Genomic DNA, 13,730 nt, shown 5'->3' with positions numbered 1-13,730 from the left:
AAAAGGCTTCATGCTGAAAACGTGTACCGCAGGGGAGACCGAGGTGAGTTGTGACAGAGGAGAGTTGTGACATTGTCGATTTTTTGGAATCTAATAACTGTTAGCTAGCGCGCAACAATGTGCGTTTGTTAGCTCGTAACTTGAACTAACAAACGCGCATTATTGCGATGTAGCTTTTAGTTAAAAGATTCCAAAAAATCGATGATGTCATAACTCTCCTCTGTCACAACTTACCTCGGTCTCCCCTAAACCCCCATAAGTATAGTCCAGTATAACACTTTAAGCTCTCGCGTTTTGTACACATATTTAATTACACAAACGGGTCTACCGCTATATAATATCATTGTTTTTAACATTAATTCCGACGTTTCAGCTGAGTTGCACCAGCTGTGGTCACGGAAAGACTCTCGACTCTTGTCTAAATATAAAAGTCCAGTTTTAAATAATTGACCTGATTATGATACGGCTCTCGCGTTTTGTACACATATTTAATTACACAAACGGGTCTACCGCGATATAATATCATTGTTTTTAACATTAATTCCGACGTTTCAGCTGAGTTGCACCAGCTGTGGTCACGGAAAGACTCTCGACTCTCGTCTAAATATAAAAGTCCAGTTTTAAATAATTGACGTGATTATGATACGTTATGACTAAAATTCTTTGGTCAATAAAAACGAAACAGAGGGTTACGCCTTACGCGTTACGCTGTCTCGAGTTTAACATTTTTTCCCCACCTAAAAAAGTGCACAGCGCCGCTAAAGAAGTTTTCACTTCAATAATAAAATTATATCGTGGTAGATCCGTTTGTGTAATTAAATATAGTCCAGTACTACAACTTAATAGTCCATGATTTCACGATTTCAGATATCAATCCTATAGTGCAACATAAAATGGTAGTAATCAAATAAAATTGAAATAAAAATGATGCGTCAAAAATGTGACAGTTACGTAGGAAGTGGCGCCCTCAATAATTTTATACAATTTTTTGTCGGATGTTATGTTTGGTTTTATCAAGGTTTTTTCTACATTTCAGAAAAATATTGTGCCTTGGAATTACGACATTAAAAATAGTCACACCACACCTGAATGAATTATATTCGAATTCATTTTGGATCATAGTTGGGATCTGTTCCATGGATTTTCTCCAAAAAAAAATACAATTTGACACTATTCGCAGACTGACAGGTAAAACCTACGCAGGCGCCATCTGTAAAATACTTCGATAGCCAATCCTATTCAAATTGACATGAGAAATAATACAAATTGTTCAGGAAAAATGGTCTTTATTAAAACCTCTTTTCATCGAGTTCACAAATACCGACATTCTATTATGTACAGATTTATTCTAAAATCGATCTATTTACAGTACCACAGTATATTAATAGTAATTATGAGTTCGAAAATTGGGAATATTACTAGAAAAAAATATCTTTAACTTTTTTCTTTATCTTTCATCCTTTCGGAATCGAACCTATTCAAATTAGTATTTTGATTCGGATTCGGAATACTGGTTTGTTACAAAATTTAAGACTTGTCACATTTTAATCCATTCACACAGAACTAAGTATTCTCGTTGAGTATTTTCTTGAATAAATTCAAGTATTAGAGAAAAATGGGAAAGTATTTTCTTGAGTAAAATTAATAACTTTTCTAATATTTCAAAAGTAAAAAAGTTAAAGATACACTTTTTACGTAAACACCATTTTAAGTAAACAATTTAACAATTCTACTAAAGAAATTGAAAGATAACAAGAGGAGTAAACTCCGAACTAAAGTTCTGACTTTCTAACGATATTTAGTAAAGTGTATAATATAATTCAACTAGGATTAAATTCGATATATCTTTAACTTAACAATAGATGTTCAATAAACCATTCAACGAAGGCGATCATCTAATTTTTTAATAGCGTCTTGCTATTCAGAGTTGCTATAAACATCTAAAATGTTAAGCTAAAAATAAAAAGTGGAGTTGAGTAAAATAAGAAAACCAACTTAACAGAAGCCTTCGTTGATTGGAGTATCAGGTTGTAACTGAGACTAAAACCGTACATTTGGTCAGAGGTAGAAGTGCTCCGCACATACGGACATATAACGTACACACACACATACACACACACACATGCACGCAACTCTCGCTCAACTGGCTCGAACATACCACAGTAAAATGATTGCAGTAAGTAAGCACATCATTTTGCAATTTTGCACGAAGGGTTCGTCCTATAACGACACAACACAAAATCAATCAATATAATCAGTCAAACTTTACTTAGCTTTTTTGAGAAGTTCACATTAAATATACAGAAGAAGGCATTTAAGCTTGCATTATGCTTTAATATTTTCTTCTCCAATGTGACACTGGCTGAATTGTTATTAGACCCAGAAACTTCTGATTTTTAGTGTTCCGTACAAAACTTTGTTCACGGGACACTTATGGGATCAGTTTGGTCTTGCTTTTAAAGTAGTTAGGTGTTCATTTTATAAGCACCTCGTGCAAAATATGTTTGGTGTCGTAATATACATGTTTCTTAGGTTTAACCAGCTACCTAGAGATAGCTAAATCAAAAAATGCTCCACAATATTTAAAATCTTAATTATATTACAAAGTTTTCTCTGACAGGTTGGTTAAACTAATCCAAATTGTACGTCGTACACTGCATAAAATTTGCAAAGTAGATGAAAACGACAATATACCTACAGACATTCTGAATGTCTAATTTTACCAAAGTTAGTTATACAATGCATCCATATTTTTACATTTTGACACTTGCTATGCTAACTTACGTACACATTCGCCAATTTTATTATTGTTAATAAAACGAAAATCACGTATGTAAGATTTTCTATTTACAACATGTTCAAATACATTTACAAATAATGCTGCTTTTACAAATAATAAATATAAGAAAAAAACGTTGATTTGTATTCAAATTCAACTGATGATCTGTATTAGAAAATTAGTGTGAGTTACATTACATTACATTTAAAATACAACTTACAAGCTAAATTCTGACTGAGATTTGAGCCATCATAGTCTACATGTCACATTATAACGCATATCTAATCATGTTACTCACTGTCATCATAATAGTTATTAATTCGTAGTTGTTTTAATATAGAAATTTCATACCATACATTACATACCAAAATCGCAAATTTGTCGAATGATTAAAATTTTATGGTATTTTATTTATACAGTGAACAGAGGTATTCTAATTTTAACTATAGGATATATAGGTATGTCCTATAGTTAAAATCCTATAATTCGAATATATAGGATATTATATTCGATCCGGAATTCCGGATTAGATGTGTATTGGATTTGTCAGTGTCAAAAGTAACATTTCTTAACACTGACAAATCCTATCTAATCCAGATCGAGTTCATATCCTATATAAAATTTGAATACGCCTGTTGGTCAAATACCATTTTGATAATCGTCAATCATCAATGCCATCCAAAAAGAAAAAATAGGAGTTACAGATCCACACGAAAATCATATGATAATTTCTTATTTTCTTTTCGATAGACGTTAACGATTAACGACTGACGATTGACATGATTTTTTGTCGTGGTTTATTTGTTCCTAGGGGTCGTCCAGCAATCATGTGATCATATTTCGTCCATTTTTAGCCCAGGATTGGTGATAAAAAATTACACGTGATATATTTTTCTTACCCCCACCCCCCCTCTAACCGATCACACGATTTCTCGATGACCCTCTACCTACTGTTCGTATTGGACTGTGAAGAGAGTAACGGACCGTCCACCTGCGCCGCCGAGCAATATCAGCACGCCGCTTCCATCTCACTTCACAATTTCATTTTCACCCCACACTTGGACACTTTTATCTCTTACTACCCTCACTCAAAATTAGGTTGCGTCTGTCAAGGACTTTAAAAAGAATCCATTTTTGCATTGAAATGTGGACTTAAAGTTGTGTTAGATAAGTTATATTTTAGAAGATCGTTATTATGAAGTTCGTGTCAGAGTTTGGGCAGCTCAAGAGATTATCTGGAATATTCATCAAAACTTCGTCCCTGTTATGTTTGCAGGCTAAATTCTCCGTTTTAGAGGTACTTTTTAACCGGCTGCACACTGTAGGTTGAGTTATTTTACGCATATTTGAAAGTTTAACGTGATATTCCTTTTCCTTATGTTTTTAAACTTTAATTAAAATCGATGGGTTACGAGTATTCATTGGTCTAAATCTTCGTTTAGGCAAAAAGTCTTAATTGAACTTACAAATCGATGTAAATTAAATTTTGATCTCATTTTACCGTTTCTCGCCGATGAATTTAACTATACATTGGTGCAAGGGAGATGCCCTATGAGTAATAACTAAATAATCACAAATCAATAACAGATACGAAAAAATTTTTTTACATACGCGTTGTTTTACTGTGATGAGGTTTGGGCAAAAACCAATTAAATTTGACCTTTGTTTTTTCCGTTTCATAATAAAAAAAGCTTTGACAACTTGTCATAAATAAAAACGCCGGGTTGTTGAAAACGGGGGATTTTTAAAATTATCTGGTTATGTTTTTTATTCGATTTCCTCTATACGAATATTCCATTCATTTGGCTAGGTGTAAAGATTTTATATGTACAGTGGCGTTCAAAAGTGCATGCATAGATGTCCTAAACATAATATACAGAATCACATATAAAAATATGCAAGCTAGGTAAAAAAATGTATTTTTTTTTATAGGAATTTAATAGCTAAGAATAAATATACAATATAATAAATAATATCAATAAGTACTTGCCCAATCTAGGTTATTCATCTAATTTAGTATTAGTCCATTAAATGTCAGTATTGTATGTATCTTCACTATTCTTCACACACAGAGAGGTACACTATAATTTCTTGATGTGCACGCATTTTTTTATAAGTTCATTTAAATTTGACTTCTGTTTTTAATTATTTTGTCACACTGACACTTTTGAAATAGTTGTCCACAAATGTCTTTAAATCCTAACTTGTCACTTGTCTTAAAAAATTTGGAATCTTCCTAAAAGTCTTCTGGACTAAGCTCTCCTGGATTTGCGTAGCGCTCATAGGAGGCCTGTGCCCAGCAGTGGGACGTATCAGACACCTTCATGGAAGGCCCTTTATCCTTTTACAATTATTCTAGATTGAGTTCTCCTGGAGTCTGTATCGGTGCGGCACGTGGATCCTCCAGGGAAGCTTCAACGTACCTTCTGGATTCTTCTAGACTAAGATCTCCTGGATTTGGATGTATTCTTGCCACAGTGGCGCTCGGACCCTGCAAAGACTCTACAGTGGTCCTATCATTCAATCTTTCTAGAACTCTTCTAGACTGAGATTTCCTGGATTTGGATGCATTTTTGCCACCGTGGCGCTCGGACACTGCAGAGACGCTACAGGAGTCCTAACATTCAATCTTTCTAGAACTCTTCTAGACTGAGATCTCTTGAATTTGGACGCGTTTTTTTGCCGGCGCGGCGCTCGGTCGCTCCTTCAGTTCGGTTTCGCTGCTGCGCTGTTGGAATTTAAACATATGTTAGTAACACAACATAATATTGCAATATAACATAATTGTATATTAAAGGAAAAATATAAAAAATTATTCGCGCTAGACTCGAAATTGAGACTTGTTCTTCATTTTACATAAAAAAATGTAGTATCGATCGCAGTCGTATACGCTTGATAAAAATTAACTAAACATAGTTTGAAATTTAAAACTCAAAAGGTTAGGGAATCAAATTGCAAGGCGCATTGCGTAGAGGCACCAAAATTTTTGATATCGCTCAGGTGCCTATTAAAGTGCCTATAATTTTCATTTATTGGCAAAGCTAATACAAGGATTATTTCAAGTAGGTATATTATTCTTTGCAATAGTTTAGAAAAGCTTTGATGTCTAGAAAAATTGTTTTATATAAATAAACAAACGATAGTCGTCATAAAATAATATTCCACGACGTCAGACAGGTCGTAAATCCGAACCATTCAATAAAGGTTTTATTACATATGCAGCGATAAAAGTATTGACATGTCGGCACACATTCAATGTTGTCAACTGTTACTCTATGTAGAAAATGCTTTGTTCTGCAACAGAAAGTTTCTAAGCAGACGAGGTGTTCAAAATTACCTTGACACGCTCTTATTCTCTTTAAAATAAAGTTGCGTCAAGATCATTTTGGACACCTCCCCGGTTAGCAACTTCTGCTGCTGCTGACTGTACACTCACACTGTTAACTGTACATCGGTGGACCTTATGCCTTTTGTAATAAGGTCCACTGATGTACAGTTAGGAGTAGTTGCTGTTTGTACGAAATGTTCAATGGAAGTCAGTTCATGCTGTGGCATAAATTTGGACTTTTTCAGCCAATAATACGCCCTATGGGTATAGCCTCCTTTCATCATTCAAAAATAAAGGCTTGTTATTGAGGACTTTACTAATAGAGTTCTAATGAATAATTATTTTCCATCGTATTTTCACGGAAACGTACGAACGTGTCTTGCTATTTCAGTCAGTGTCGATACAAAAAGTACTGAGGTTGACTAAAGTACGAGTAGCATGACAAATACGAACGTTTCCGAGAAATTACGATGGAAAACAAACATTCACTACATTTGTACCTTTATATTTCAATAGTAAATTTTCTATTTTATAGGTTCAGTGATAATGAAAGTTTAAAAACCAATTTTTTCAAATATTTTGGACTTAAATACACACGTAATGTTGAAAAAGATAAAAGATTCGTCTCTCTTTGAAATTTTTATCTCTTTCAAGCAACCCTATTTTACTTAAAATGCGATTGTTGTACAAAATCACTTGGCAGTGTAATGATATTACCTTGAGGGTGCTTTTCCTCGGGGACGGAGCTATGGGGTCGCTGTTGAGGGACCCCGTGGCGGCGCGACTGCTGCAGCTTCCTATCAACAAAATCCATACTTAATATTATAAAGATTAAAGTGTATCTGTCTGTCTGTCTGTTACCTCTTCACGCTTAAGCAGCTGAACCGATTTAGTTGAAATTTGGTAAGTACCTATAGATACAGTTTGAGTCCCGGGGAAGGACATAGGATAGTTTTTATGTCGGAAATCATCCCTGAAGAGAGTACAAAGGGGGATGGAATTGAAAGAGTTAATTGCCTAATAATTGAAGTAAGCAATGCGCGAATTGAATGATTGCTATTAGCAATACCCAGGCGCTATACCTAGCTTTAGCTGCTGTCACTAATTCCACGCAGACGAAGTCGCGGGCAAAAGCTAGTAGGTGTATAATATAAAAAGTAATTTTTAATAATTAAATCCCGAAACATAACGCACAAAGTATTGAAGAGAGCTTGAAATTTTCCTCACTACCAAAAATCTCCCAAGTGAATGAAGATCTAAGCGCATTGAATTTGAATGTAAAATACGATAACATTAACTTCAGATTCAGGTAGGTTTGGTCTTAGTTATCACATCATTTATTTTTTTTCTGATGGAATTTAAGAAATTTATCAAAATACTTAAAAAGTAAGCTATATTACGACCAACTTAGCAAATTATAAAAAAAAAACATAAAAAGTAAGCTATATTTTTTCGAAATAAAAATTGTATTAATCACATCGGCCAGAACTGCCTGCATCATTGGTTCTTTGGCAGAACGAGCTCACAGACGAGTAGCTCGCAACTTAATTATTCAAACCACGTTATTTCCATTAATATATCGGTTATTACATTACAAATATAATATGTTTCGGAGTTGCCGAGTTATATTCACTTATGAATTTATTATAAATGATAATTGATAGGGAATCTTTTACATTGTAGATCTATCCTAAGCTGTTAGAGATTATATTTGATGATAAATTGATAATATTATGTATTTATCAAATGTTGTTAATCTCCACTAAAAAAATATTTTTCTGAAATTCAATCCCTAAGTTTCTGAAACGGGTGGTTGAAAGTTTTAACGAATACACGGGCGAAGTTGTAGTCTGAGGAGAATGTGCTATAAGTACTATACCATTAAAAACATTTTATAATGTGTATGGTGACCAAATACAATTGGGTTTAAATCATGTTTTTGTTGGTTCCAATCTCGGTAGTACTGTATCATCATCTCAGCCATAAGACGTCCACTGCTGAACATAGCCTATGTTCAGTATTACTGTATAGATAATAAAAATAAAAAAAACTGCTAAAAGATACCTAACTAAAAATTTGGCCACGATCCTTCTCATACGTACGTAGACAAGAGTTTAAAATACAAATGGATAATATATAAATATCTACTAAAATATTGACAAATACACCTAGTATCAGCCGGGCTAGCACATGATTGGCGCGACCCGTCCTCTTCTTAATATATGTAGGTAGAAAAAAAGAGTAGTCTATCTCGCCGCGAGATACTGTCGCGTCAGTCATGTGCGAGGCTTACAGCCAAGAAATATTTATTTATTTATTCACCAATATCAAAACAAATCTCCTCTCAATACAAAACGCATAATCGCAAACATCGTCATTATCATGACATGAAATTGAAAACATCAAAGACATTGATAAACACGCCCAAACAACCGTCAAACGTTGAATGTATCGTTAAATCCAACTTCAAAAGGCCCGTCAAAAACCGAGGGTCTTATAAAAGATACGCGTTGGTAGGGACAGCAGGCAAAACGGGAATTTTACATTTTACAAATTTATTAATGTGGTGTTGTATCTTTAGTATCGGAGTCTTCGGTTCATTGCGCCACAGCAGTAAATAAGTAAGTAATGTGGTGGAGGTTAATAAATTTCGCTGTGGCAATTTGTTAACATCGCAATTAAGATTTGTTGGGAGGCGAATCAACCCGCGATGCAGAGTTTTTTTTTTTGAAAATAGTAACTAAGCTAGAAATGCAATTGTATGTATGTTAAATTCTAAAGTTCTTTTTCAAATAAAATTGGTTACTTAGAAAAGGGCGACAATAGCCCCTAAATATGATGATTCGTACTTATCCGCACATGTATTGGCGCGAGCGTGATATATGTACTATAATTAAAAAAACCCGGACAAGTGCGAGTCGGACTCGCCCACCGAGGGTTCCGTACTTTTTAGTATTTGTTGTTATAACGGCAACAGAAATACATCATCTGTGAAAATTTCAACTGTCTTCGTGTTCAACGGTTCGTGAGCCTGGTGACAGACGGACGGACGTATAGCGGAGTCTTAGTAATAGGGTCCCGTTTTACCCCTTGGGTACGGAACTCTAAAAAATATATTCAGATATTATTCTGATGTCAGTGTACGGTTTTGATGATTTCGTGAAATACCAGCAGTTTAGAACAGAACACTTCATGATATGATTGTTTCAGATTTAATTTTTCATGATGTGGCCTAACTACGACACAAATATTTCCCTGCTGTCTGTCCTCGGGAGATCGGGAAGGATCGATGAGCACAGACCGCAGTGTCCCGGGTTGTGGCACAACTGGTAACTATGTGGAAAATGTGATTGCAAAATGTTTTGTCTGTTTTACGATCTCAAGGGTGGTAATGATGTTATACTTTACTTTTTAAATTTTTTATAATTTATTATATTTCTATAAGTGAGAACCTATAATTGACTCTGTGATTCTATTGTAATTTCTGGATATATAGCGCTGTTGGTTTTCCATGTACTAAAATAAAAATAAAATAAATAAATATGTATAAACTACGAGTAATATTTTTAATGTCATAACAACATGACAGCCATAGGTGCATTACATTTTTGTTATAATTACTTTTCATATATTACAGTTTGATATATCGTTATTTTGAATAACGTAATAAATGCCATACTAACGTAATACATATCTAACTAACGATATACATAATGTGATTGTTGGTATAACGGTCAGAAACTCATAAGGTGTAGTTAGCATCTAGGTCACTGCCAGAGGGCGTGGCCTAGGATTAAACTTGTATGACGGTGAACGCACATGTGCGTTGCTGGCAGTGAATGCGTTACTAAATAAATCGCCACAAAAAATTGTTAACATATTTTTGCGCCCTCCTTTAATGATCCAAATTCTGAGAACGTTTTCGTCCTGCGAACGGACAAAGGTTCGGTAAAAGGGTCTCGTTTGTCCTTTGGGTACCCACAGCTCCCTAAATAACTATGCTAAGCTGTTTTAATTAATCTTTCTGAAAAGATAATGTTATTGTTACCGCAAACATTCGATGTTTGGTATTTTCCTGACAAAAAAGCAATTACAAAGATTACCTCGGTGCCTTAATGACGTTGATGGAACGGCGGTAGTTCTAATGATGTTGTTGTAATGAGGTCATTAAAGACACAAAGAGTAGTCCCGCGAGATATATTAATGTTAATGTAATTGAAGAGAACCAGAAGTCTCTTTAAAATGGGCTTTAAAGTAAACTAGAGTTAGACCAAGAAAAGTCTGCAGCGATTTTGATAGCCCACGCATTGTAACTGTTATTTATACGTCATAATTTCATAGAAGTTTGACGTTTAAAATAACACTTGCACAGCGTGGGCTATCAAAATCGCTGCAGACTTTTTTTGGTACAACTCTAGCTGGTTATTTACATAAGTGTGCATGGTCTTCACATTACACATTGTTTACACACATTTATTGCGAGTTTTAATTTTCATTTTGGACATGGTCCGAAAAAATCTGTTGTATTGTATAAATTTACCACTAAACGCAAGAGCAAATGTATGAAGTCGCATAAATACAAATCAACATGTTGTGACCCCAATGTGAAAGCCAGCCACACTTACCTGTATTGAACGTACTAATTTTCAAAAGCGCGTCGTGAGGTACCTAGTCTACTGCCTTTATTATTTATTAGCCCCTAGCCGTGTAAACAAAAACACTAAGATCTTAGTGTTGTGGTGCCCCAACTTCGACGATCGAGGCGTCTGAAGTTGAACTTTATACTCAAGGGGCTTCGCAAATGTTATCGCAGCTTGAGCACACGATAGAGACGTTGTTACGCTATTTTAGGTTTCATTTAACTTTGGCACAGACAATTATTACAAGTTTTGTTTTGTTTTATTTCAGAAATTGAGTTTCCAAAACTTAAAGCCTGAGCTGATAGTTAATATTATTTTGATCTTCATTTATTTATGAAGATAAACGCAAAGCAATCGCAAACCGGCAGGAATATTTGATAGCGTTCACGAAAGATAAATCCTTAAAAAATTTAGTAAGTTTATTACGGGCAAAGAGAATTTGAAATAGAGAGTTACTGTCATGGTAACTTATGTAGCTCCGGTACCTGAACCTGTTAGAACGCCATTTGACTTTGATCATTATTCTTTCACTGATATGTATTAACTTATAATTCTTTTTAGTTTTCTACTACTATTTACTACCTTACCTTTGGCCTACAGTGCCAGTGGCGCCATCATTTATTTTCTACTACCTATTTTATGTGTCACTGTATAAACGTAAGTAGCACGTAACTACACTAAATTTACCCCGCAGTCACACTTAGCCATATGGACCCTATTCCAGTGATATCTGAACAAATTATACGACCTCTGCTAAATCCATAAACAGAATAATAAATTAATTCCTTAAAATGTAAATTAAAACCCGACAGTTTACATTAAATAATATATTATTAAAGTAAACATATAAACGAGGGTAAGAAATATGACAGCACTAAGAAATGTGACGGAAGCGGGGACGGGTGTGATGAATGGCCGCCATCTTAATTTCGTTGAGAGCGATGTTCCTTCGTGTTCGCCAACTGCATTTATTGCCGACATACAAATAATCTTATAAGATTTATGGTTATCGTTCTATTAGAGTATTAGACAAACTGGCTTAACCTCCTCTTATCTGTGTATCATCTGCGCAAAATAATGGGGCCGGTCTGGAGCTTCCGGCGTTTCGTTTTCTATGGAAAGCACCACGGATTACGGATCAGCCGTCACAGGAAATGACATGACGCCTCGGCCCGGGCCCGGCCCGGTCTAACATGAGTCATCTTTTACCCAGCAATCGTATAAACGCTCACAAAATGAGCTTTTTCCAGCCGTAATAAGAAGGGTCCATTAAGAGAACTAAAAACGCTTAGCAGAAAAACTGAAGGCCATTTCCCCTATAAATACCTTCTTAGTCATGCTCGGAAAGTTACGACTCACGGTGATATGGAAAAAGAAATTTTCTGAACGGATTTTTCTTCATAAAACGCTAACTGGTGAAATATTAACTAAGTAATTTTTCATTTTAAACGATTTGCGCACAAAAGAGCACGTTAGGTCTTTCAGAGCGATGCTTTGAATTTTTTACTCGTTTCGATGAAAAGCTGTTTTATGTTGGTGATTGTTATCGGCAATTTTAATCATTTATACCGTCCATAGTGATATAATTGAATATAGGTACATTAAATATTCTAAATATAGGGTAAGTACCTACGTATTAAAATTATACTGTTAGGTACCTATCTATGTAGATGCACAGATATACTTACTATGTGATTTTTTGCATAGTGCCTATTAATAACGATTTAGCACAAATACAAATAACGTTTTTTTTTGTTTAGGCAAAGATCGAATTTTTTTGTCTGTGTTACGTTTATAATTTTAAAACTGTGGTTATTTTTTAAAATTACAATACCTATAAATATACTTTTGTAATTAATTAAACAACAACCAAAATTTCATTATGTAACCACTTTGCTACAAAATGTTGATAAAATAATACTCCGATATTTCTAAAATTTCCGCCTGAATTCCGAATCAACGGGGCTTTAAATTTGATCACGTAATAAAAGACAAACATTCCATCTTGTGTAAATTATGACAGAAAGAATCCCCGTCATCTATTATAGCCTCGTGCCGCCCACCGTACAAAATTATAGCCAAGCAAGTTTGAATCTTGTTATGTTTTCAATTAGGTTGAATTTCATTTGCTCGAAAATTTTACGAGACAAATGAAATGCCACCTACTTTGTTTTTAATAAAGGTTGACATTCTATCGAAAATGAGTTTACATAGTAATGTACATTGGGCGTCACGAGGATAGAGTGGGGGCGCAATGGTGGGATCATAACTCATGGCACGCCCCTTCGTTTCGTACGATGGGTCTCAACTGCCGGGCACAGGCCTCCTTCCAAGCCATTATTATATGTATTTATTTACACACCCTACACTACAGAAGGCTGATTACTGATTTAGGAACATGGTAAGGCTTTGATATAATTTTGAAAATTCAAAGAATTTTGAGCTCTTAAGCTACCTACAGACCTCCTTCTTCTACCTAGCGTTATCCCGGCCTTTGCCAGGGTCCGCTTTCCTACTTGCTTTCCTCCACTTTGCGCGCTCCTGGGCGTCGTCTCGTATGAGCCCGTTCATGCTCATAACTGCTTTCACGACATCGAGCCATCGCTTTTTTGGTCTGCCTTGGGGTCGGCCGTGGCCTACCTACAGACCTACTTATATGAGAAAATTAGACCTAAGACCTAAGTCGCCGTGGCCCGGGTGACCGATCGGTCTATAGGCATCTGCCGCTAATGCAAAGGACGCTGGTTCGATTCCCAACCTGGGAACTGGATGCCTTGACAACTTTTTCTTTCGTATATGGTTGTAATTAATTTTGAAAATGGGTGCATAGCCAACATGCCAATCGTTTACGCTCTGTAACGATCAAAACGCAACTATGTCGTACTAATATAGAAGAGTGATAGAGAGACACAAAGCGTTTCGTTGTCGCAAGCGATTGTCACCTTGGCTAGGCACCCTGTTTCCCTTGACGCAAACGCTCGGT

General features: G+C 35.3%; 1 protein-coding gene across 1 annotated transcript in view; it reads right to left on the bottom strand.

The window, feature by feature from the left end:
- Positions 1 to 5,353: 5,353 nt before the first annotated feature.
- The window catches only part of LOC134663419 (neuroligin-4, X-linked-like), a 280,075-nt gene continuing 271,698 nt past the window's right edge, over positions 5,354 to 13,730 (bottom strand). The window contains exons 14-15 of the mRNA XM_063519789.1: positions 6,825 to 6,904; positions 5,354 to 5,507 (exon numbers count right to left, since the gene is read on the bottom strand). Of these exons, the coding sequence (XP_063375859.1) occupies positions 5,424 to 5,507; positions 6,825 to 6,904 (164 nt within the window). The 3' untranslated portion in view covers positions 5,354 to 5,423. The remainder of the gene's footprint in view (positions 5,508 to 6,824; positions 6,905 to 13,730) is intronic.

Source organism: Cydia fagiglandana, chromosome 4, assembly GCF_963556715.1.
Source record: "Cydia fagiglandana chromosome 4, ilCydFagi1.1, whole genome shotgun sequence".
NCBI lineage: Eukaryota > Metazoa > Arthropoda > Insecta > Lepidoptera > Tortricidae > Cydia > Cydia fagiglandana.
This window is presented reverse-complemented; position numbering and strand designations above follow the sequence as displayed.